The sequence below is a fragment of the Artemia franciscana genome, chromosome 13, assembly GCF_032884065.1.
Source record: "Artemia franciscana chromosome 13, ASM3288406v1, whole genome shotgun sequence".
Lineage (NCBI taxonomy): Eukaryota > Metazoa > Arthropoda > Branchiopoda > Anostraca > Artemiidae > Artemia > Artemia franciscana.
The window spans coordinates 17,316,051-17,340,091 of NC_088875.1; the positions used below are offsets into that span (position 1 = coordinate 17,316,051).

The window sequence follows — 24,041 nt, forward strand, 5'->3', positions numbered from 1 at the left end:
CAACTATAAAAGGAGATTACCAAACTTCAGTTAAGGGTCTCCAACTACGATAAGTTTAATGCAGCTATTTTAGCAATCTCCCCTCTAAAAATTACATCAAAATATGTAATTTTCGATGATATTTTTATGATAAACCCCCTACCGCTCAAGTTATTTATTCATTGACGCATTACAGAACCGGTTTTTCTTGTTTTTTTTTCAGCTTAGCGCGAGACAAGGCAAAGAGAAGTGACCGAATCAATGGAAAAAAGATAGTTTGGGCTATATATTTGCATATTGGGAGGGGGTAAAGTGTTGGACAGCGTGAGGTAGAAAATAATTCTTACTACATAATATGCAAAATAATTTACCTAACATAACAAGTTTGCCCCATCCTCCATACTGTGGAAATATATAGCCCAATTTGTTTCTAAAATATTATATTTTTTATCATACTTAGGTACATTTCGCTAGGATTGAGCTTCAGAAAAAATCGTCGAAGAATACTAGGTAGGGGGCATTGCATACAAGTACCTTTTCGATGCCATAGGACACGCTACTCTGGCACTATGACGACGATCTTATAAAAGTACCCAATTGTGTGCATTACCTTTCATTTGAGCATTTAACTCTCTCTCTCTCTCTCTCTCTCTCTCTCTCTCTCTCTCTTCCTTCCCCATCTCTCTCTCTCTCTCTCTCTCTCTCTCTCTCTCTCTCTCTCTCTCTCTCTCTCTCTCTTCCTTCCCCATCTATCTCTCTCTCTCTCTCCCCTCTCTCTCTCTCTCTCTCTCTCTCTCTCTCTCTCTCTCTCTCTCTCTCTCTCTCTCTGCGAGACATATACGAAAAAAAGAAAAAAGAGATACAAATTACTTCTGTCCATACAAAAAAAAAAAAAAAAAAAAAAAAAAAAAAAAAAAAAAAAAAAAAAAAAAAAAAAAAACAGTTTTCCTTGTTTTCAAGACGAAAGGTTGTAAATATTCGGTTTCGGATTCTTAATGACGGTGATTTCAAGGTTTGATTTTGATTTTGATTTGACATCACGTTTATGGGGTTTTAGACTATTTTTTTTTTAATAGTTACAATTTCTTTCTTTATTTAATCTGAATAATGCCGTATTTCTGAATAGAAAGCTATTGGGAAAAGTTTTTCACTAATTAGACAGTATCAAACAGTTCGTGGTAACGAACTGTAGTAAGGAGCGACCCGGCTCAATAGTAACCAAAACTCTAAAAAATGGAATTTTGATACCAATAGCTACATCAAAAGAATCGCATTTTAATGCTGGTTTTAAATATATAAGTTTCATCAAGTTTAGTCTTGCCCATCAAAAGTTACGAGCCTAAGAAAATTTGCGTTATTTTAGAAAACAGGGGGAAACACCCCCTAAAAGTCATAGAATCTTAACGAAAATCACACCACCAGAAAAAAAATGGAATTTTGCATTTTTTGCCAGAAGGCAGATCACGGATGCGTGTTTATTTGTTTGTTTGCTTTTTGGGTTTTTTTCCCAGGGGTGATCGTATCGACCCAGTGGTCCTAGGATGTTGTGAGAGGTCTCATTCTAACGGAAATGAAAAGTTATAGTGCCCTTTTTAAGTGACCAAAAAAATTGGAGGGCACCGAGGCCCCCTCCCACGCTAATTTTTTTCCCAAAGTCAACGGATCAAAATTCTGAGAGAGCCATTTTATTCAACGTAGTCGAAAAACTTTGTAACTATGTATTTGGGGACGACTTACTCCCCCACAGTCCCCGTGGGAGGGGCAACAAGTTACAAACTTTGACCTGTGCTTACATATAGTAATGGTTATTGGGAAGTATACAGGCGTTTTCGGGAGGGTTTTTTTGGTTGGGGGGAGGGGTTGAGAAGAGGGAGATACGCTGGGAGAACTTTCCATCGAGAATTTGTCATGGAGAAGAAAATTTCCATGAAGGGAGAGCAGGATTTACTAGCATTATTTAAAAAAAAACCTTTTACCAATGAAAAGATTCGTAAAAAATTAAATGTTCTAGTTGCCTTTTTAATTAACCAAAAAATCGGAGGGCAACTAGGATTCGTCCCCCGCTCTTTTTTTCTCAAAATCATTTGATCAAAATTATTAGAAAGCCATTTAGCCAAAAAAAAATATGCAAATTTCGTTTTGATTATTCCTCTACGGAGAGCCAAAATCAAAACATGCATTGATTCAAAAACGTTCAGAAATTAAATAAAAAAAAAAGTTTTTTTAACTGAAAGTAAGGAGCGACATTAAAACTTAAAACGCACAGGAATTACTTCGTATATGAAAAAGGCTGCTTCCTCATCAACGCCCCGCTCTTTACGCTAAAGTTTTTTACTGTTTTAAAAAGAAGAATTGAGAGAAAGAGTCAAACTTTAGCGTAAAGAGCGGGGCGTTGATGAGGAAGCAGCCTCTTTCATATACGAAGTAATTTCTGTGCGTTTTAAGTTTTAATGTCGCTCCTTACTTTCAGTTAAAAAAACTTGTTTTTTTTATTTAATCTTAGAAGGCGCTTCCAAATTCGGAAACTATGGGCAGCGGTTTGCTCTTTCCTAGTATGCAGATTATTTATTGCTACGGCCTGATAATATGTTCGGATCTGCTTTTCAACTTGATTTTAAATAGCCTATGTAAGACTTATTATTTCTGAATTTACCCACCAAACATTGTCAGCTTCTGAAAATTTCTTATAATTTTATACAAATGTTAGAACACCCTCAAAGCATGTTTTTGTGCCCTGGATCAGAGGCCTGAAATTTCTGTCTTTGAAAAATCTGAAACGTCATGTCTTAAGAAAGAAGGATGGTTATTTTTTACAGAATAAATTAAATTAGTTATCCTTTTTCCAGACCACACTGCCTCTCTATGACGAAAAAATAAACGTTCAAATGGGGAGAAGTCCATTTATTTAGACAATAAAAACAAGCACAAAAGTCTAGATATTTCGATCACATAAAGTGATCGTCGTCAGTAAAAACACTGTTTCTACTGATGACGATCGCTGTATATGTGATCTAAATATCTAGTGTGTCTGTACCTGTTTTCAATGTCTAAATTAATGGCCTTATCCCCGTTTGAACGTTTATTTGTTCGCTGAGGATGGTCATTGATGTATGTTTGTTCTGTTTTTTTCCCAAGGGTAATCATATCGGGCCCTTGGTCTTAGGGTTCAATACAAATCTTGGTTGTTATTTTTCTTGGTGGACTTTAAGAGAGAAAATCATTCAAATAGAAATTGAAAGCTCGAATGCCCTTTTAAAGCCTTGAAAAAGATCACAACAGAGCACAGTGGACCCCATGAATATCCAATGTCCAAAGTGAAGGGGGATTTCGCAAAACTATGGGTATTCAAGAGCAGCTTATGCCCCTCCTCTCTCACCCATAGGAAGATCCTTACATAGTCCAACCAACCGAATCAGATGCAGACTTAAACGATTATTTATAGTAACTACACATTTTATAAGGACTGTATATAAATTTAAGACCGAATGCGCCCCCTTAAGAGAGTATGAAGAAGAAGATGGATTGTATAAACAGCTTTTTGTAAGTTCTATATTGGTTGGCTTTCTTGGAATATCATATTCACATGGTCTTTTGTTTCTTTATTCTACAGAAATTAACATGAAATATGAATTTTTGTTGATCTTCTTCTAATAAATTGATAAGTAGGAAAATGAAAGAATTATGTTCCCATAAAAGAAGAGAGAAGGTAATAGGTCTACTGGTATAACGTCTTGTACAGGCTGTATCATAGGATCCATCTTTGAACTGTTTATGCCCTCTGACCGAAATTAAAATTAACCTTGTTATTTTCAGGGAACGAAGAGGCCTGGGCTGTGCTTTTGGCAACAATTGGAGTGCCCTGCTTATTATGCCTGTTTTTAACTGTTATTGTTCCTGAATCTCCCTATTACTTATATACTATAAAAAAGAAGGACAGTGAAGCCATCAAAGGTGTGTATTAGATTAAATCTATATAATTTGAAATTAGTTTTTGTTCACTGTGAAAGTTTTTATATGATATTTAACTTTGGGCTGATGGTTTTAACTTTTCAACTTGAGACTGGTATTTTTCTGTCATTTGATTACTAATTTTCCTCGTATCAACCTACTGAGCTGTATTTTAGATTAGTATTTTTAATTAAAAATACGGTGAAAAATGGCTAAAGATCGTTCAAAAAGAGAAAACTCTCATTTCTTAAGCAATTTTAAAACATTTTCAATAAAAATCTAGGTAATGTCATAATCGTGGCCTGGATGGATCTTAAACTAATAGCTTTATCATGAGCCTTAAACCACTCTCTATGATGTTCTAGTGCCCCGCTAGATGCGGAAAAGAAAAAAAAACGGAAAAAAGCTGCTTCCCATGCAAAAAGTAATTTTCCTTGTTGTTCAAAACAAGGGACTATAAGTTTCCTGTTTAAAGTTTCCGGCCAAGGTGAATCCAATGGTGTAGTTTTGTTCTAATCCAACGCTATTTTCAGGGATTTCAGGTCTTTTTTTTTGTCACTATGGAATGTGTTCTTCTTTTAACACATTGCAGCTACCGCTGTAACCACGACGAGGGCAATTATACGTCAAATGATCTTAAACATTCAGTACAAATCATAGATGTAGGCTTATCGCAATATTATATGTTTCAAAGGGATCATAAATCTGTGGATCTCTTGTGAATGCAAAGGTATTCATAACAATTTACATTTTTTTGCCTAAGCTATAGAATAAAAATAAAACGTCAACAGCTTTTGTATATAACTCTAGGAATGTGAGTGAATTTAAGCCCGGTTTCTCTTGTTACTTAATTTCTTTTTGCTACATCACTTTTACTTTTCTTCCGTTTGAAATTAATTATCGTGTGAAAGAGCTTGTTTTTGTAAGGAATATCTAAACTTCTAATTGTCTGACAGGATGCATTACATTTAAGAGCTCAATAAGGTTCTTAATTAGAGGACAACCCTGTAATATCAGGGAAGTTAATATTAAGTCATTGAGTCTTATTTTAGTTCTAAATTTATTGCAAAATGTTTTCTCCCTATAAGCTACCTCTAAAACTAACATTTTCATGTGTATCATTTTCATACTTGTTGCATTGTGTTTAGCTTCACTTCGGAAGGTCTTAGTGCCGTGGTACAGGACCCACAATCGGGGATACATAATTGCTATAAAAATGTTGAAAATACATTATTCAAAAGATTAATTATTAAAAGCTAAGGATTATAAAACTGCATTGACTATTCTGACTTGTAAGTTCCCGTTGAAACTTGTATATCTTTACCCCAAACTATTCGAAACAGTCAAATCATATAAAACGTTGTGCATGTAATTCAATTCCCATTTTAGTCAACTTCTGATCTACTCAACTCCCACTTAACCCATTCAGCTAAACATTTGTCTTCCGGATTTCAAATCACGGGCAAAGAAGTTTTTTTTTCGTTTTTTCTTATCTCGTAAGTGATTTTGATGTGACCCTGCTCCAGGTTGTCATTCTATTTAAGAGATTTCCCAGATTTTTTTGCTGTTACTTTTTTATTTTTTTTGTTTTCTTCTTGTCTTTTTCCCTTTCTCTTTTTTCCTTTCTTCCTTCATCAGTTGAGTTTCTTTTGTGTTGAGTAGCGCAATATATATGTGGTTTTATTTAGCTGAGGGTTATAACCTCGCCTGCCCTTCCAAGCTTATTGCCTTCCTTGGCCGGCGAATGGCGAATAGTGTTTGTTTTCTTTCTTAGTAAATGTATATCTCAATAATTAAAATTTAAATTATTTCCTGGAGAGAAGTTAATTGTTCCTCTTATAGAATCGATATTTCTTGACACGGTCACTTTTTATAGCTGGTGATCCTATTGAGCTTAGTCTGATGAATCTCTAAAATAGGGCCACTTAAGAAATCCAAACGCATGTTTCTTCGGTATGAGAAGTTTTTTTTAATCTCTAGGGAATAAAGATTAAGTTACTTTAAAGACAAAACTGAGATTATTTGACAAAATGGTGGTGTTGCAAAACTTCGCTGTTAAGAGCCTCAGGTTCCCGATATTCGGACGTTTTCTGTTACAGATATGTTCAATATATTCTGAAGGTAATGCAATCTGAAAAAATCACCAACGACATTTTCTGTAGTAAAATTGAATCCAATCAACTATATAAATGTCATCAAATTCAGACGCCTCCGGTGGCTCAACCACTTACTACAAAGCCTTGAAGACGTGATATTGAAGTAATTCCTATAGAATTTATAAGGCAATTATTAATTTTTCCACGTTTTAGTTTTATCTCAGCTACGTGGTCTCACACCAGAGGAAGTCGTTCAAACATCCGAATTTCATACGTACAAAAAGGAAAGAGCCGACCTTGAAAGAGAAGAGGAATCAGAGAAATGGGACTTGAAGAAAATCTGGCAGAAGCAAACACACCTTAGGATGCCCGTGTCTATCTGTCTCTTATCTCATATGGCACAACAGCTGAGTGGGATTGCAATGGTAAAAGTTTTCTCTATTTAAATGTCATTCTTTTTAAAAAAAACGTTAAATTGCAATGAAGATCACCTTCACTGACCACGCAATAATGTTTCCAAAATCCTTATATAAGGCTAGTTATTAAATCCTCATTCACAGTTAGGTTTAGCTAACAGTTAGATTTATTTAACGTCGGGTATAAAAATCTCACCATATGCATCTTCTTCTTGTTTGGTTTAGCATGGAGACGATTTTGCATAATATCATCATCGGAGGCAAATTATGGGTTTCTAAAGTGGTCTGTTGCAGCTGAGTTCGAACTCTCGGTTCCATGTTACCAAGCAAAAATCAATCCCACTGCGACATTACAGAACCATCATATGATTAAACCCATAGGTTTTCCCATACTGCCAATGATTGAAAATAAAGCTCTCTGACTGGCTGGCGTATGCCAAATTTTTATAAATGTAGGCAGCTCCAGGAATTCATTATATAACAAGATAAATGCGGCTTCCATTAGCTCAGTATTGATGTTACTTATAGCACAGGTCTACTCAAAAAAATAACTAAAATTTGAAACATCAAGCATCACAAAACTGAAATTTGAGATTGTAACAAGAGAATCATAGGATTAAACTATACTATAGTACAAAGCATAAAACATATTATACAACTATAAAGCATTACAAGACAATCATATTCCTACCGCTTCAACGTTAAAAATTAACCCCATAACTTAAATTATATTGTACTGCAATGGTTCATGAGCCTTTTGGCTTGAGCCTCGACTCACTTTTATTAGTACCAGTATCAGTATCAATTTCAGTATTAGTGTCAGATTTTATTAGTACATAAGAAGAAAAGAACAAAACTGGGCGAACTATTTATACGTTCACCCAAGCCTCTTATTTGGCTAAGCTACTGTAATTGCTGCTACAATCTCGTCGAAGTCTTAAGACTTGATTAATCACTCTGATATATTCCTGCTAATGAGAATATGACTTAATCTTCTGAAGAAAACCATACTCAATGGTTTAGCCCAAAACTAAAATCTACCAAATAATGCAAATGAAAGAAGAAAGGACAAGAACCTCTTTCAATCTAGATTTATGTGGAAGCAGATGCTAAATGTATCTTTAATTCTGCTAAGAGGAAGGAATTTGATACTCTGTATTGTATCAACAAACACATGCCCTCGCTTATGATTTTTGGGAGAGATTAAGATACCTGTTAGTTTGAAATTATTGTTTTTATGAGAACAATGTAAGTATTTTTGTGTAAGATAAAAATTTAGCATGTTTAGTCTCTACTTTAATGCGTATTCTAGATATGCAAACTTTACTAAATTGAATGTTGTTCACATAAAGTTATTAGCATATGGACATGTGGTCAATTTTTAAAGAAATTTGGAATTCCACCATGAAAAGTGACAAAATTTCCCTATCTCTTCAAAGTGATTTATAAGAAATAAAATTAGATACAAAGATAAAACGAAAAAACGAAAAAGTTTAAAAATAGAGCTATCTTTTAAAGACATCATCACCTTATCTACCAGCACATTATCCACACGCCTCATAGACGATTTTTGGATGAGATTAAAATTCCCTATAATGTGCTACCGTTAGAGACTGGTTTATTCGAGATGTCGTCATCCGTCTTATACAAAGGTCTTTTCAACGTTTTCAGGGAATTATAATTCGGTTAATAATCAATAAAACTAACCACAATTGTCATCTATAGATCTGAAGTTTTTCTATCATACTACGTAAGTTGTATACTGGGTTTTTGTACACTCTACCTTTTTAAGAACCCTTAGTTAGTCTCTCTTCATTATATCAACAGTACCGAAAAACACAGATGAAATTAATTCACTCTGTATTTTGCCAGATTTCAACACAAAATTGGATTTTTCCGGTTGTGTCTTTTATTTATTAAATAAAAAAAAACAAGTTTTTTCAACTGAAAGTAAGGAGCGACATTAAAACTTAAAACGAACAGAAATTACTTCGTATATGAAAGGGGCTGCTTCCTCATCAACGCCCCGCTCTTTACGCTAAAGTTTGACTCTTTCTCTCAACTCTTCTTCTTAAAAAAGTAAAAAACTTTAGCGTAAAGAGCGGGGCGTTGATGAGGAAGCAGCCCCTTTCATATACGAAGTAATTTCTGTTCGTTTTAAGTTTTAATGTCGCTCCTTACTTTCAGTTGAAAAACCTTGTTTTTTTTAGTTAATTTCTGAACATTTTTGAATCAATGCATGTTTTGATTTTGGCTCTCTGCAGAGAAATAATTAAAACGAAATTTGCATTTTTTTTTTTTTGGCTAAATGGCTTTCTCATAATTTTGATCGAATGATTTTGAGAAAAAAAGAGCGAGGGAGGAAGCCTAGTTGCCCTCCAATTTTTGGTTAATTAAAAAGGCAACTAGAACTTTAAATTTTTTACGAGTCTTTTTATTAGTAAAAGATATACGTAACTCATAAACTAGCTTACGAAAAGAATGTTTTATTCTCATGTTTTTATTACACATATGAGAGGGTTCGCCCCCTCGTCAGTACCTCTCTCTTTACACTAAATCTTAAATTTTGCCCCAATTCATTAAGAATGACCCCTGAATCACAAAAGCCGTAGAATAAATAGTTGACATTGCTAAAAACACTTTAGCGTAAAGAGCGAGGTATTAGGAGGAGGTGAGCCCCTCATATGGGTAATAATTTCTGTTCGTTTTAAGTTTTAATGCTGCTCCTTACTTCCAGCTGAAATAAACTTTTTCATATTTATTTTTTCATTGTTTTTTTTTTTAAATAATGCTAGTAAATCCTACGCTCCCTTCATGGAAAATTTCTTCCCCCATGACAAATTCCTCGATGGAAAGTTCCCCCAGTATATCCCCCTCTTCTCAACCCCTCCCCCCAACCAAAAAATCTTCCTGAAAACACCTGTACACTTCCCAATAACCATTACTATATGTAAGCACTGGTCAAAGTTTGTAAATTGTAGCCCCTCCCACGGGGACTGTGGAGGAGTAAGTCGTTTCCAAAGACATAGTTATAAGGTTTTTCAAATAGGTTGAATAAAATGGCTGTCTCAGAATTTTGATTCGTTGACTTTGGGAAAATAATTAGCGTGGGAGGGGGCCTAGGTGCCCTCCAATTTTTTCGGTCACTTAAAAAGGGCACTAGAACTTTTCATTTTCGTTAGAATGAACCCTCTCGCAACGTTCTAGGACAACTGGGTCGATACGATCACCCCTGGGGAAAAAAAAAGAAAAAAGAAAAAAAAAACAAACAAATAAACACGCATCCGTGATCTGCCTTCTGGCAAAAAATACAAAATTCCACATTTTTGTAGATAGGAGCTTGAAACTTCTACAGTAGGGTTCTCTGATACGCTGAATCTGATGGTGTATTTCGTTAAGATTCTATTACTTTTAGGGGGTGTTTCCCCCTATTTTCTAAAATAACACAAATTTTCTCAGGCTCGTAACTTTTGATGCGTAGGACTAAACTTGATGAAACTTATATATTTAAAATCAGCATTAAAATGCGATTCTTTTGATGTAGCTATTGGTATCAAAATTCCATTTTTAGAGTTTTGGTTTCTATTGAGCCGGGTCGCTCCTTACTACACTTCGTTACCACGAACTGTTTGATTATAATAATCGCAATATTTGCGAAGATAAGCCCATCACATCCCAAAACTTCAGCCCCATACCCCAGAAGAGTACTCAACTGTGCATTGATTTTCTGAACAAGTCCCTTTACATTTGGTAGTCAGAATTTTTTTTTAGCTTTGAAGTTTTAGTTTTTCATCAATCTCTATCTAAAATGTTTTTAAACTGACTGTTTTAGTTTTTTATGGCACTAATCCAACATATTCTTGTTGAATAAGATGGCTTTTCTTTTGCAGGTATTTTACTATTCTACTTCAGTTTTTCGTGCTGCTGGTCTAAATGACAATCAGACATACATAGCCAACATTGGGGCAGCAATTTTCAACATTTTTATGGCAGCTTTTGCAGTATGGCTCATATCTAGATTTACTCTAAGGACTTTAATACTCTCCAGCTCATTAACAACTGGAATCTCATTAACTGGTTTAGCTGTATCTCTTATCTATCTTCCGGTAACTATTTTATTTACATATACTACTTTTTGGCAAATAAAAATAAAGAAAATTCTAGGAGATAAAAAGACAGGCCTGGACGCAATAGGGTTGATCAAGCTTTTAATACTTTACTAGTAACGCTTATACCGTAGAGAAATGGAGTTTATGGGTTTTAGGCGTTTATCTCTCATCCAAAAAATACTCCCCTGAAAATACCCCCGGTGGAAAATACCCCAGTGCAGAAAATACACCGGGTGGAAAATACCCCAGCATAGTAAATACCCCCGGAAAATACCACCCTGGAAAATACCAACCCGTGGAAAATACATTTCAGCTGAAAAGGAAATTATTCTCAAAAACTTTCTCCCTGCAGAAAATTTTCCCAGATAATTTTCCGACGAGGAATTTTTTGGGGGAGAGGAATTATCCGTGGAGGTTATTTTTTTTGGGGGGGGGGTGTAAACGCCAGTCATCATTTTATGAAACGCAGAGAAATGAGACTCAAAAGCTTTTTGCCATTTTTCTTGGCTTACAATTACGTAATATAGACCTAATAAAATTTTATGCTCTTTCTACTGGCTCAAAATTTGACACGGCAAAAGCTGGGAAAAAAGCAGGGTTATTTGGTATCCTTTTATGCGCTTCGCTCAAGGAATGTGACCGGCTTACCAAATATCTTACAAAAATAAACCAAAGGAATTCAAGCACACGGAAGCAGAATGTAGTATTTTAATTTTTTCCTGGTTATACCGCCATTCGATCTGAAACCCTTCAGGCCCCCCTTTCCTACCCCCAACTGAAACCATCATACAGCATGTAGTAAATTTTTAAATTAAATCCACATGTTTTTGCAGAGCTGGATACGAGACGCATGTTAGCCCAAAAGTTTTTTGATGGACATAAAAGGCTCTAAATTACTTGCACTTGAAAATGGTACATTTTGGATATGTTCATTCAGCCCTGCAAAGCGTCTCAAACCTCTTGGGCAATTTAAAAATAAGCAGACGCAAAACTTTTGCTGTCAACCGACTTTTTGGTTTTTATTTAGTTACTGTTAATCTTACTTATTGGAGCCAACCCACCCATAGAATCCTTTAACCTTCGATATGCAATGATCTAAATTGTAAGAAGCTTGATGTAACATATAAATCTGATTAATATCCAATTTATTGGCTTTTCATTATTTTAATTATTCACCATTTGACGAAAAAGGGCCTAAACACGTTAGATTTCACTTGATCACTTGATCACCTTGAATTCACTTGATCAATATATGTTTGTATTTTGAAAAAAAAAAAATAAGACGAATAGATGTCACATTATTCTCTGTTCAGGAGCCTTTTAAGACAGTAATAGAATATTGAACTACCTTGTGGAATTTATATTCAAAATAAGCAGAATTAATAAATATAAGAAAAACAATATAGAACCCAAGAGACAAAGAGAGATTACCCTACTATCCTCTTCTTCCGTGACAAAAAGTGTGCTTAAATTCACAAGATTCATGTTTTAACGTATTTTCATAAGCCCATTATATTATTACTTAACGGTATTTCAAATAGAGAAGCAAATAATTGTCTTTTTAAACCGTTGTTTCATAAAACCGTCGTTTCTTTGTCTGGTTTTAAACCAGTAATAGGGAAGCACAAACTTTTTTTTTTTTTTTAATAGTTTGAAGAACTTTTTAAAAACAGTTTTTCTAATTTTTTATGTAATTTTACGAACCTTTTAAGCCAGTTAAAAGAGTGAAAAGTTTTGAACGACAATATTTTTAGAAGTAATCTCTGGTTCTCTGCGGCATAAGGATCGACAGCAAAAAGGCTTGTAAAGCTTGTAAAAATAATTAACTTATCTGCTGTCAGACCGTATATATACACAAAATTTTATTACGGGCAATAGGGGATTGAGGGCGTTTTGAAGGGGGAAAAGGCTGACATCTTATGGAAGGATCTTAAGGGGGGAAAAGTCCAAAAAATCAGAAAGAGGCAAATTATTAGGAAAATAAAAAAGTAAAACAGGAAAACATTTAAAACGATTTAGTAAAGTGAGATACAGGCGTAAACCCCTTACCTATGCATACGCAATTGCATATGAAAACTATCTTTCCAACTGCGAAAATCTATGTCTTGACAGAAGTTGCTTTTAATACTAGGTATTGCTCTTTCACTATATTCTTTTAATGCACTCGATACTTTTATATTTTGTATCAAAATATTTATTTCTTTATTCGCATGAAAATATTTACTCTGGTGCTTTTTTTAGGGTAACGAAAGTCTGTTCCTTCCATATTCTTGTGTCACCTTCTTCGTCTTATTTGTCATTAGCTTTGGCATTGGTCTAGGATCAGTTCCGTTTTCTCTTCCTTCAGGTAAGCTGTTTTACTATGATTTCAATGCGTTTTTCGGCTGCAACCAGTGTCGACAAGCAAACTGATTTCTTTTTATCAACCGAAAGTACTAATAGCAAAAATTCCTGATGCAAATGACACTAAGAAACCAGTGGTCATAATTCACGAAAATATAGGGGGGACAAAGATTATTTTGCCCCCCCCCCACTTGAAAAATTTCTTTGAAATTTCCTTGCGTAGGAAATTTTTTAGTAAAATTTACTTACAGGGCAATTTAGGGTGAAATTTTAATACAAATAGAAAGTATTTCCGGGATATATAGGGAGAAGCACTTGAAGCCCCTCCCCTTGGTTCCTTCACTTGGGTGCCTTTACAGGAAACTTTTTTTGCCTGACCTGGTGGGGGGCAAAGATTATTTTCTATTTTTAAAATAAGAATACAAATAGAAAGTATTTCCGGGATATATAGGGAGGCGCAATTGAAGCCCATCCCTTTGGTTCCTTCACTTGCTGCCTTTACAGGAAACTTTTTTTGCCTGACCTGTAACTTACCACACAGTATACACGTTGTACAATAAAAGCTGTATAGCAACTAATTAGTAACTAATGTATAGTAATTAATTAGATGTATAGTAATAATTAAATAATATAGTAATAATTATAGTTATTAATTAAATGTATAAGTAACTAATGTATAGTAATTAAATGTATAGCAATGTATAGCTGTATAGTAACTAATGTAATCGGTGCAAATTCTTAATTTAATTCTAAATTGTTTGTTGTAAAAATTTTACTTAAATAATTCAAAATTTAAACTAAATGTGTTAAACTGCTGTTTTCTATGGTTTCAAGATAAACGAAATAGAACCATTAAACTATATCACAGACTAAAAATAAAACAAAATCAAGCCAGATCCCCAATTTTATTGACAGCCTTATTTCTATTTACTATGTTTTTCCGTAGCTATACGTTTTCTTTTTACTTCACTACAAACATAACGAAACCATAATTAAAATGTGAATACATGAAAAGAATGCAATTCTGATCTTTACCCCAATTTCTTCTTACCCTATTCTTTTTTTTGAGTAAATTTAGTAAGTATGGATTTCTATAATTTGCATTAGTGCATTAGCTCCAAAATCAAGCCCAATTATAAACCGTTTTGCTAAAGCAAAGCTATATTACTAATTTTATTGACAATATTATCCTTATGTATCATAACTACATGTGTTTTTACTTGTATTCCAGGTCCTAAGGAAACTAACACTAAAATAGTGTGCATTCTCCCTTTTAAACAATTTAATCAGTCAACGTTTGGCAATTTTATAATGCTTAATTTTAAAGGTTTGGTTAGTGATTATATTATAGAACCCTGATTTCTGTTAGACAAAAACACAAAGAAAATGGAATAGGGTCTGAAAATGTAATTTATTGCAAGATCCTGCGATAATCTCAGACTCAAAATGAAATTTTTGATTCTCTTGGACAAAGAGTGTACGTGCAAGCTACTGCAAACTTATTTTTTTATAATATACCCTGAATAGAAAGGGCTTGGCTTAACTATGTTTTGCTGCTATATTTTTCAACACTGAAAATATTCAGAGAAGAGGTGACTGAGGGATGAGATTCTTTATGTGGTAGATATGTCATTTCTAGAAAGAAAATCCTTTTTCGATCTAACAACTTTCACTCTTGGCTTCTTCTTCTTTGACAAGACTGATGTTTTGTGCTTTCAGCCTGAGTTGAGACTTATTAGTGATGAGGTGTTTCTTTGTCTTTTTAAACCTTTTTCACTATGTCGTGATTTCAATCGCTCGCCAAGGGATCGCTCAAAAGACCTGAGATTTTATGAAACACTTTCTTTAAAATCCTTCCCAGAGCCCCAATCATATGGCAGCAACTGCAGAAACCGGAGCAATATATTTTTTAGCCAGAGATAGTGCAGAGCAAAACAACTTTACAAACCAATTGCTGAGGCCGTAGCATGACATTAACGAACGACCCTTGTAATAGTCCATACCATGACCCAATTGACATAGTCTAAGAGTAGTCTAAGAGTCATTGTCAGGACAAACAAAAGTGTCTTTTCTATCAGCCATCTCACTGAAATGGTCAAAAATGACATATAATCACAGCCAAACATTTTGTTATTGCTAGAGGATCGCCCAATTCACTTCTTAATGTTAACTGACAGAGTTCCAAATAAGAAGTGTTGACTGGAATATATTGACGGTGCTTTATATTGTAGTGGTGAGTGTGTTTGTGGGTGGTTTTTGTTCAAGGACACGCAGAAGGGGGACAATTGGAACTACTGACTCTCGATGTCTCAATAAAGGACGCATAAAGAAATATATAATTGTCTAATGAGAAGCTGGGTGGATAGTCTGCAAAAATCAAATGTTCCATCCCACTGATGGTACTAGCACTTTTACCTCCCATCATATTCCGTTTAAAACCAAGACCGTCACTCATGCTATCGTTTAGATGAATCATTTCATTCTTGATGGGAGAGCTAATGTAAGCGCCACCTTGTTCCATTGAATAACTAAACTAGAATGCATCATTCTTATGAGCAGAGATTTGCTTTAATCTAATAACTATTAAAAAGAAAATTCTCCTATTAATTGCACAACAAAAATCAGTCATACTACCATATTCTTTGTATTTTAGAGTAATATGGGGGTATATATCATAGTTAAATGATTTCATCCATTTCTCTTCCTCACCATACACTGGCCAATTGTTTGATCTTACTTTTATATCATATGTATGATCCTTTATGATCCATTTTTAAGAATAAGATCAACAAGAACAACTTCACAGCTTCCATCGAATTTGATGGCTGAGGAGAGTTTTTTCCAAAAATCACCTATTTTATTCAAATCATTATAGAGTGGATCAGAGAAGTTGGGCGTGAATGTCACATAGAAATCACGGGGCATTATAAACGTCTTCAGCGGCAATCCAAGAATCAAAATCAAAGTTGTATCCTAGCCGGTGAACATGCAACTGTCTCTTAACCTTGCGAGTTCGACTCATTAATATCTTTTCAATTTGATACATTTAATTGTTTTTACTTTTTTTTTAACACATTCTATATAACAATTTTAGCAAGAATGTAAGCATCGTTCTATGAGAAAAATAGATCTTTATTGTGAAATCGTTTGCCCGGCTTAATTGCTATTAGAGCGTTCAAACTGCCAGATGGTGAGAATGCACCTTTTCACTCAACTAGTGTGACGCTGGCTGTTCTCTATCATTAAATGCTTTAACCCAAATAGTTTTGATGTTGCTTCTTACTTTCAGCTGAAGAAACTAGTTTTTTATTTAATTTCTACACAAAATAATAACTAATTATATTTGCACAAAATCTATGGTCAAAACCTCAAAAACCAAAGATTTTATGATAATATAACAAACTCTATATAACTATTCTTTTCTAGTCGGTTTTAAATAATGTTGGAAAATCCGGTACCCCTCCATGGAAAATTCTCTGTCCCCACAAAAAAATTCCCCCATGGAAAGATTCTCTCCCACGTAAACTTCTCCCCCCCTCACCAGAAAAATCCCCATGATAATGTCTATATTCTTCCCAATAATCAATACTATATGTAAAAAATGGGCAAAGTTAATAACTTGCAGCCCGTCCCCCGGGGACTGTGGGATTAAGTCATTCTCAAAGACATAGTTATTAGATTTTTTGACCGTGCTGAATAAAACGGCTATCTCAAAATTTTGATCGAGTGACTTTTGGAAAAATGAGCTTGGGAGGGGGCCTAGTTACCCTCCAATTTTTAGGTCACTTAAAAATAGCACTAGAACTTTTAATTTCGGTTCAATTGAGCCAACGTGCGATATTCTAGGACTACTGGGTCGATACAATCACCCCCCCCCCCCCCAAAAAAAAAAAAAAAACGCTACCGTGATCTTTCTTCTGGCAAAAAATTCGAAGTTCCGCATGCTTGAAGATAGGAGTTTGGAAACTCTGCAGAAGGGTTCTCTGATACGCTTAATCTGATGGTGTGATTCTCAACAAGATTCCATGCCTATTAGGAGGTGTTTCCCACTCTTTTCGAAAATAAGGCAAATAATCTCAGGCTCGTTAACTTTTGATGGGTACGACTAAACTTGATGAAACTTTTATATTTGAAATCAACATAAAAATTCAAATCTTCGGATGTATTTATTGATATCAAAATTCCATTTTTTTAAGAGTTTCGGTTACTATTACCTACAGTTCATTGCCGTAAACTCTTTGATAACAAGAGCTAAGAGCTCATATAGCGCTTGTGACAAGGTTGGAAGAGCAAAGAGCCGAAAGCTCATATGGTATGAGCCCTAACAAAATTATAAAAATTAACAGATTGATTTAAAAGAAAAATCAGAGGCTTAATGTCGGTTGGGAGTTAAAATAAGAGCTCTGAGACACGAGGTCCTTCTAAATATCAAAATTCATTAAGATCCGATCACCCACTCGCAAGTTAAAAATACCTCATTTTTTCTAATTTTTCCTCTCCCTTCAGTCCCCCCAGATATCCAATCGAGGAAAACGACTTTATCAAGTCAATTTGTGCTGGTCCCTGATATGCCTACCAATTTTTATCGTCCTAGCAAGTCCAGAAGCACCGAACTCGCCAAAGCACTGGACCCCCCTAACTCCCCAAAGAGAGCGGATCCAGTCCGGTTACGAAGAATTACGCATTTACGACATTTGTTTATTTTACCCACCAAGTTTCATCCCGATCTCTCCACTCTAAGCGTTTTCCAAAATTTCCGGTTTCCCCCTCCAACTCCTCCTAATGTCACCAGATCTGGTTGGTATTTAAAATATGAGCTCTGAGACATGAGGTCCTTCTAAATATCAAATTTCATTAAGATACGATCACCCATTCGTAAGTTAAAAATACCTAATTTTTTCAATTTTTTCTCTCCCTCCAGACCCCCAGATGGTCGAATCGGAAAAATGACTGTTATCAAGTCAATTTGTGCAGGTTCCTGACGCGCCTACCAATTTTCATTGTCCTAGCACATCCAGAAGCATCGAACTCGCCAAAGCATTGGAAAACCCCTAAACTCCCCCAAAGAGAGTGGATCCGTTCCAATTATGTTAATCACGTATTTAGAGCTTGTGCTTATTCTTACGATCAATTTTCATCCTGACCTCTCTACTCTTAGCGTTTTCCAAGATTTCGGGTTTCCAAGATTTCTGTTTCCCCCCTCTAACCCCCTATGTCTCCGGTTCTAATTCAAATTGAAAATAGATCATCTGAGACATAAGATCTTTCTATATATAAAGTTTCATCAAGATCCGATCACCCATTCGTAAGATAAAGATACCTCAATTTTAACGTTTTCTAAGATTTTCGGTTTCCCCCTCCAACTCCCCCCAATGTCGCTGGATCTGATTGGTATTGAAAATAAGAGCTCTGAAGCACAAGATACTTCTAAATATTAAATTTCATTAAGATCTGATCACCCACTCAAAAGTTACAAATACCTCATTTTTCTAATTTTTCGAATACACCCCCACCCCTCAACTCCCCCAAAGAGATCAGATCCGTTCTGGTTATGTCAATCACGTGTCTAGGACTTGTGCTTATTTTCCCATCCAAGTTTCATCCCGATCCCTCCACTCTAAGCGTTTTCCGAGATTTTAGGTTTCCCCCTCCAATTCCCTCCAATGTCACCAGATCCGATCGGGATTTAAAATAAGAGCTCTGAGACACGATATCCTTCTAAATGTAAATTTCATTAAGATCCAATCACCCGTTCGTCAGTTAGAAACACCTAATTTTGTTTTAATTTTTCTGAATTAATCGTCCTCCACTCCCCCAGATCGTCGAATCAGGGAAATAACTATTTTTAATTTAATCTGGTCTGGTCCCTGATACGCCCGCAAAATCTCATCGTCCTAGCTCATCTGGAGGGGCCTTAACTAGCAAAACCCGGACAGGCAGATCGACAGACTGACAGACCGACAGACCGACAGAATTTGCGATCGCTATATGTCACTTGGTAAATATCAAGTGCCATAAAAATCAGTTTTTAAAACAAGGAAAAACCAGGACAGCTTGAACATACTAGGAGACGAATGCATACTTATTTCTGTGCCTAGAGCTTAAAAGCTTTCAGCTCAATTATGTTAATCATACAAATTTATTCTTTTTAACTTTTAATTCCTCATTTTCAGATATTATCCCTGACAGTCAAAGGCCAGCAGTAAGTGCGGCGGGCTGTACTTTGAACTGGAGCACGAATTTCATGATAGCTATGACCTTCCCAATCCTTCAAGATTACATTGGTGAAGGTGTTTTCTTTGTGTTTTTTTCATTTACTCTATCTATTTTCATCTTTATGTTTGTTTTTCTACGGCCAACATATCGTCTCAAAGACACTACTACGGCATAAGTGTTAAACATGGTCTTTCAGGTGATGGAAAAAGGGAGAACTAGTTCCAAATAAAGGAACTGCAAAGAAACTAGTTCCTTAAAGGTTCCCTTAAAAGACTTTAAAATTATGTTGAAGTTCTGTGATAAATCAGGATCAGTAAACCTTTTTGAAATCTAAAGAAAAATGTATTTATGCAAGGTTTTTTTCTTTACATGAAATCATATATATATATATATATATATATATATATATATATATATATATATATATATATATATATATATATATATATATATATATATATATATATATATATATATATATATATATATATGTAATTGGTCCGATTGAGCCCACTTGCTATATTCTAGGACCACTGGGTCGATAAGATCACCAAAAAACAAAAAACAAAAAAAAACATGCATCCGTGATCTTTCTTCTGGCGAAAAAATTCAAAGTTCCACATGTTTGAAGATAGAAATTAGAACCTTTGCAGAAGGGTTCACTGATACGCTGAATCTGATGGTGCGATTTTCAATAAGATAGAAATCAATCATATATATACTCAATCGAACTCAATTTTATATCGATCTTTATTTGTACATGATTCTGTTTTTTAAGTATCTTTGGAATTTTTTTTCTTAGCCTTTACTGTCTACAAGAAATTTAAACACTTTTAATAGAAATGAAGAACATGCATCTGTGAAGACCGATTTAGTTTTTCTTTTCAAAAGTTTCTTCTCTAATGCACTACAGAACAAAATTTGGGTAAGTTTAGCATATACGATAACTTCATATAAGAGCGGTATGTGCTGAAAAAAAACTTTTAGTAAATAATGCTGAGCTATTAAGGAAATAAAACTCAATAAGTCACATAATGACATAATTTTAAAAGTATCAAGCACTCACTAAATTGGAATATTTTCCTTACTTTAGAATCTAGAGCAAAAAAAGAATTTAAGTTTCAGTTTAAAAATATCTTCTATTTCTTAAGAAACAAACTTTATTCTATATCGTGAATTGTCTTGGTCTATATCGCGAAGTTCTAATCTAGAACTTCGTTTTGAACAAGGAGGACCACAAATAAACTACAAAAAAAAACAAGTAAATATGTTGAAAAAAAGAAATTTTTGGCACATCTTCAAAATCTTGTGATTTTTTTGGTGGCTAAAAAGAGGAGGAAAAGAAAGGAGCTTGAAATGCTCCCCGGCGTACTTCTGGCTAATAGTATCCAGGAATGATGCCTTAGGCTCATTGGTGGATTAGAAAAAAAACGGATATAAAATAAGATTTATTAACAAATATAAAACTCATTCGTAGAGCTAAAGATTATCAATGATGTTCAAAATGTATTTATTTGATTGAAGCTTATGCGGAAGGTGCTTCTGTTCTATTCTTCCCACACAAAAGCAATTTATACATGGCACTATCTATTGGTTATACATAATTTTGCTAAAAGACATAAAAAGTCTTTTTGTTAAAAGACGAGTATTTGATTGAGATATTTATGCTTTGTATCACCGCCTCTTTTCAGCAATCCCTTGTCTATTTCTATATCTTCAAACAATTCGTGGTAATAACTGTAAGTAAGGAACGACTTGGCCCAATAACAACCGTAACCCTGAAAATGTTGGTAACAATTGATGCATCCAAATGATTGACTTTTTATGCTGATTCTAAAGATGTATAATTTATTAAGTTTAAATTTACCCATCAAAGGCTACGAGTCTGAAAAATGTGCCTTTTTTTTACAAAAGGGAGAAACACCCCCCAAAGGTATTCAAGGTATTTTAAAGAAAATCAAACCAACAGATTCAGATTATATTAGAAAACCCTACTGTAGAGTCTTCAAAAGTGACTCTAAAAGTGACAAAAACCTTACTGTAGAGACATCTACAAAAGTGATGAAATTTGAATTCCTACCAAAAGAAATATCAAGGATGTGTGTTTATGCTTTTCCCCAGGGATAATAGTATCGAATTAATAGTCCGAGAAGGTCAGGATGGGTTAAACCAAACGGAAATTAAAAGTTCTAGTACCGTTTTTAAGTGAACAAAAGATTGGAGGGCATTTTGCCTCCTTCTCAAGCCCCTTGTCTCCCCAAAGACATCGGACCAAAATTTTAAGGTAGCAATTTGGCTAACCGTAATTCAAAGGTCTAATAACCATGCCTTCGGAGACAACATGACCCCCCAAAGTCAGTAAGGAAAATGCTGTAAGTTATACAATTTGCCTATTGTTTGCATTTAGTATTTTTACTGGTAAATATACAGAATTTTTTCGAAGGGGGGATTGTATGCAGGGGGATTTTCCAAGAATAGGTTTTTTCTTGGGAAGAAAATTTTTTCCAGGAAGAATTCTCCACGAAGGTTGGAGGGAATTTCCTAGCGTTGTTTGGAAAACGATCAGAAATTAATTAAGAACCAAGTTTTTTCAGCTGAAAGCAAGGAGCAACATTAAAGTTTAAAAAACATGAATTATTCAGTATATGGGGGAGGGGGCTTCCCTTCCTCTACCCGTCGCTCTCAACAATAAAGTTTTTCTTTTGTCGCAATTTTTTAAGAATGAATGCTGAAACACAAGGTTCATTAAATTGAATTAGAAGCTTTAAAAACCACTAAAAAATTTTGCTTAAAGGTAAAGGGTAGAGGTGGAGACACCCCCACTCATATATGATTAATTTCTGTTCACTTTAAAGTTTTATTTTTACTCGTTTTTTCAGTTGAAAGAAATTGTTTATGTTTTTTTAATACTAGAATGAGCTAGTAATTTCAGATTACTTTTTTTCAGGTCAGTTAGCTTTATAAATTTCTGTGGTGTATTCACTTGTATAGTTGTATTATTACATTCGAATTTTTGTATCCTTTTGTTTCTCCTTTTACATTTATTCTTCTGCTCCTTTCATTAAGCTCACGATGCAATGCAATCTTTTTCTTTTGTGGTTTTAGTATTTATTTTATGGCTCCAAAACCATCTGTGGTGTTTTATTTGATCTTATTTACTGTTCTTGTATGTGAGAATAGCAATGGTTATGGACAACAGTTGTGCAGTTATACACGTATTATTCAAAAATTTAACCCTCAGCAAGGTCAATATACAATTATAAAGTCAGCGACTCCTCCCCGGTTACTCCTCCCCGGTTACTTGTTGAGGGTCAAAAATTGACCCTCAACAAGGTCAATTTACAACTATTAAAGTCAGAGGCTCCTCCCCAGTTCCGTTTTTTTTCTTAAAGTATGTGTAGAGGGTGAGTGTTTTGCAGTGTGTCTGCTGCAGGCTATTTTACAATTTTTCAAGTTTGCCAAACCAGCAGCAGCATTAAAATTTTGGTAGTGGTAAATAAAACCAAAGCGATAATCCAGACATTTCACAACATAAATTTTGCAGGAAAAAGAATGTGTTTTTTTTTTTACCGTTATTAAGAATAATTTCTTTGTCCTGGCATCCACTCTTTGGGAGTGGATGCCCCCAAAGATGCCCCAAAGGATAACTCTTTGGGAGGGGGGCATCCAAAATACCATAAAAAATATGGTAGCCAAATAAAAACTTCAATTTTGAACTAGTTTTGACGGCGAATATAATGGAATGGATGAATATTTGCGCTCGGGGAAAAAGGAAAAATTTTAAAATTTCTAAATGACAAAAGAGCATTTGAGAAAACGGAGTTAATAACTATATAGAGCTTGCCTTGTCTAAAGAGGTGGGAAATAATTTAATGCTTCTTAAACTAAGGTCACATAACATATTTTGAATCAAATTTTCTAAGTTATACAGTCAAAAAAGTACTATAAACCTGACATGTAACATGAAAATTAGTGTTTAGTATTTTGCTAACAAAAATTATTGTTCTGTATTTCTACAGTGCCTACAAACGAACTTCAAGTATGCATCCAGGATTGCATATGGCTGGGAAGTCCAACTTCAAAAAACTATTGCGTAATCAAAAGTAAATTTTTTTTTCTATGATTTTTCATATTTTGTAAGTATCCACTTACAAAATATGAAAAATCATAGACTACTCCCTAGACTACTCCAAAATTTTAAATATTTCTGCTTCATTCAAATTTTAAATGTTCCTGGCGTGATGCTTCGAGGTTAAAATCATTATTTTATTGGTATTGCTTATCTTATGAAGGTCGGTTTATGTAGCCCTTATTTAGCTCATATACTTTAACTACTTTTTATCGGAAAATGTTTTTACTTTATCAATGTGCAGTGTTTATTTTTAAATTGAATAAAATAATAAAAATTGAAAGGAATTATTTTAGTGAAAAGGAAGGGAAAATAATAGATAAGAAAGAATTTAGTATTTATTAAAGACATTTTTACGGTAGCATAGTCGAACTTTTTATCCAGTGTTTTTATGAGTCAAGGTCTAACTCTTTTGTGGCTGTGATGATTCAATAGTTGACAAAATTTTCTAGAATGTTATCCACATTATAGGAATAATGTGGTTTACTTTCTGGTTTACCATAATTAAACGCTACGAATATTTAGGTAAGAAGGTTTTATTTAAAAATATTTAATTAATATTTAGTTAAAAAAGTTAAAGAATTAGTTAATATTTAGTTAAGAAGTGTTTAGAAGGCGTTGAAGCTGGACAACACACATATACCAACTCCTTAAAAAAGAAAATATTGCTTCTGACTTTTCAAGAGTTATTAGCCCTTTGAAGACCAATGAACTTATTTGGTTTGTGTATTTGGGTCTCAAATCTTTGAAGTTAGTGTGTATCTCAATGTTTTGGTCTGCTATTTAAGTATGTTAGCAACTGGTT

General features: G+C 34.3%; 1 protein-coding gene across 4 annotated transcripts in view; it reads left to right on the forward strand.

Moving 5' to 3' along the window:
* LOC136034590 (solute carrier family 2, facilitated glucose transporter member 14-like) overlaps nt 1-23,519 on the forward strand; it is an 86,793-nt gene extending 63,274 nt beyond the window's left edge. For all 4 annotated transcript variants that reach the window (XM_065715859.1, XM_065715857.1, XM_065715860.1 and 1 more), the window contains exons 6-11: nt 3,793-3,930; nt 6,237-6,448; nt 10,330-10,545; nt 12,790-12,895; nt 19,065-22,352; nt 22,441-23,519. In XM_065715859.1, coding sequence (XP_065571931.1) covers nt 3,793-3,930; nt 6,237-6,448; nt 10,330-10,545; nt 12,790-12,895; nt 19,065-19,282 — 890 coding nt within the window. In that variant the 3' untranslated portion in view covers nt 19,283-22,352; nt 22,441-23,519. The remainder of the gene's footprint in view (nt 1-3,792; nt 3,931-6,236; nt 6,449-10,329; nt 10,546-12,789; nt 12,896-19,064; nt 22,353-22,440) is intronic.
* The last annotated feature ends 522 nt before the right edge of the window (nt 23,520-24,041 follow it).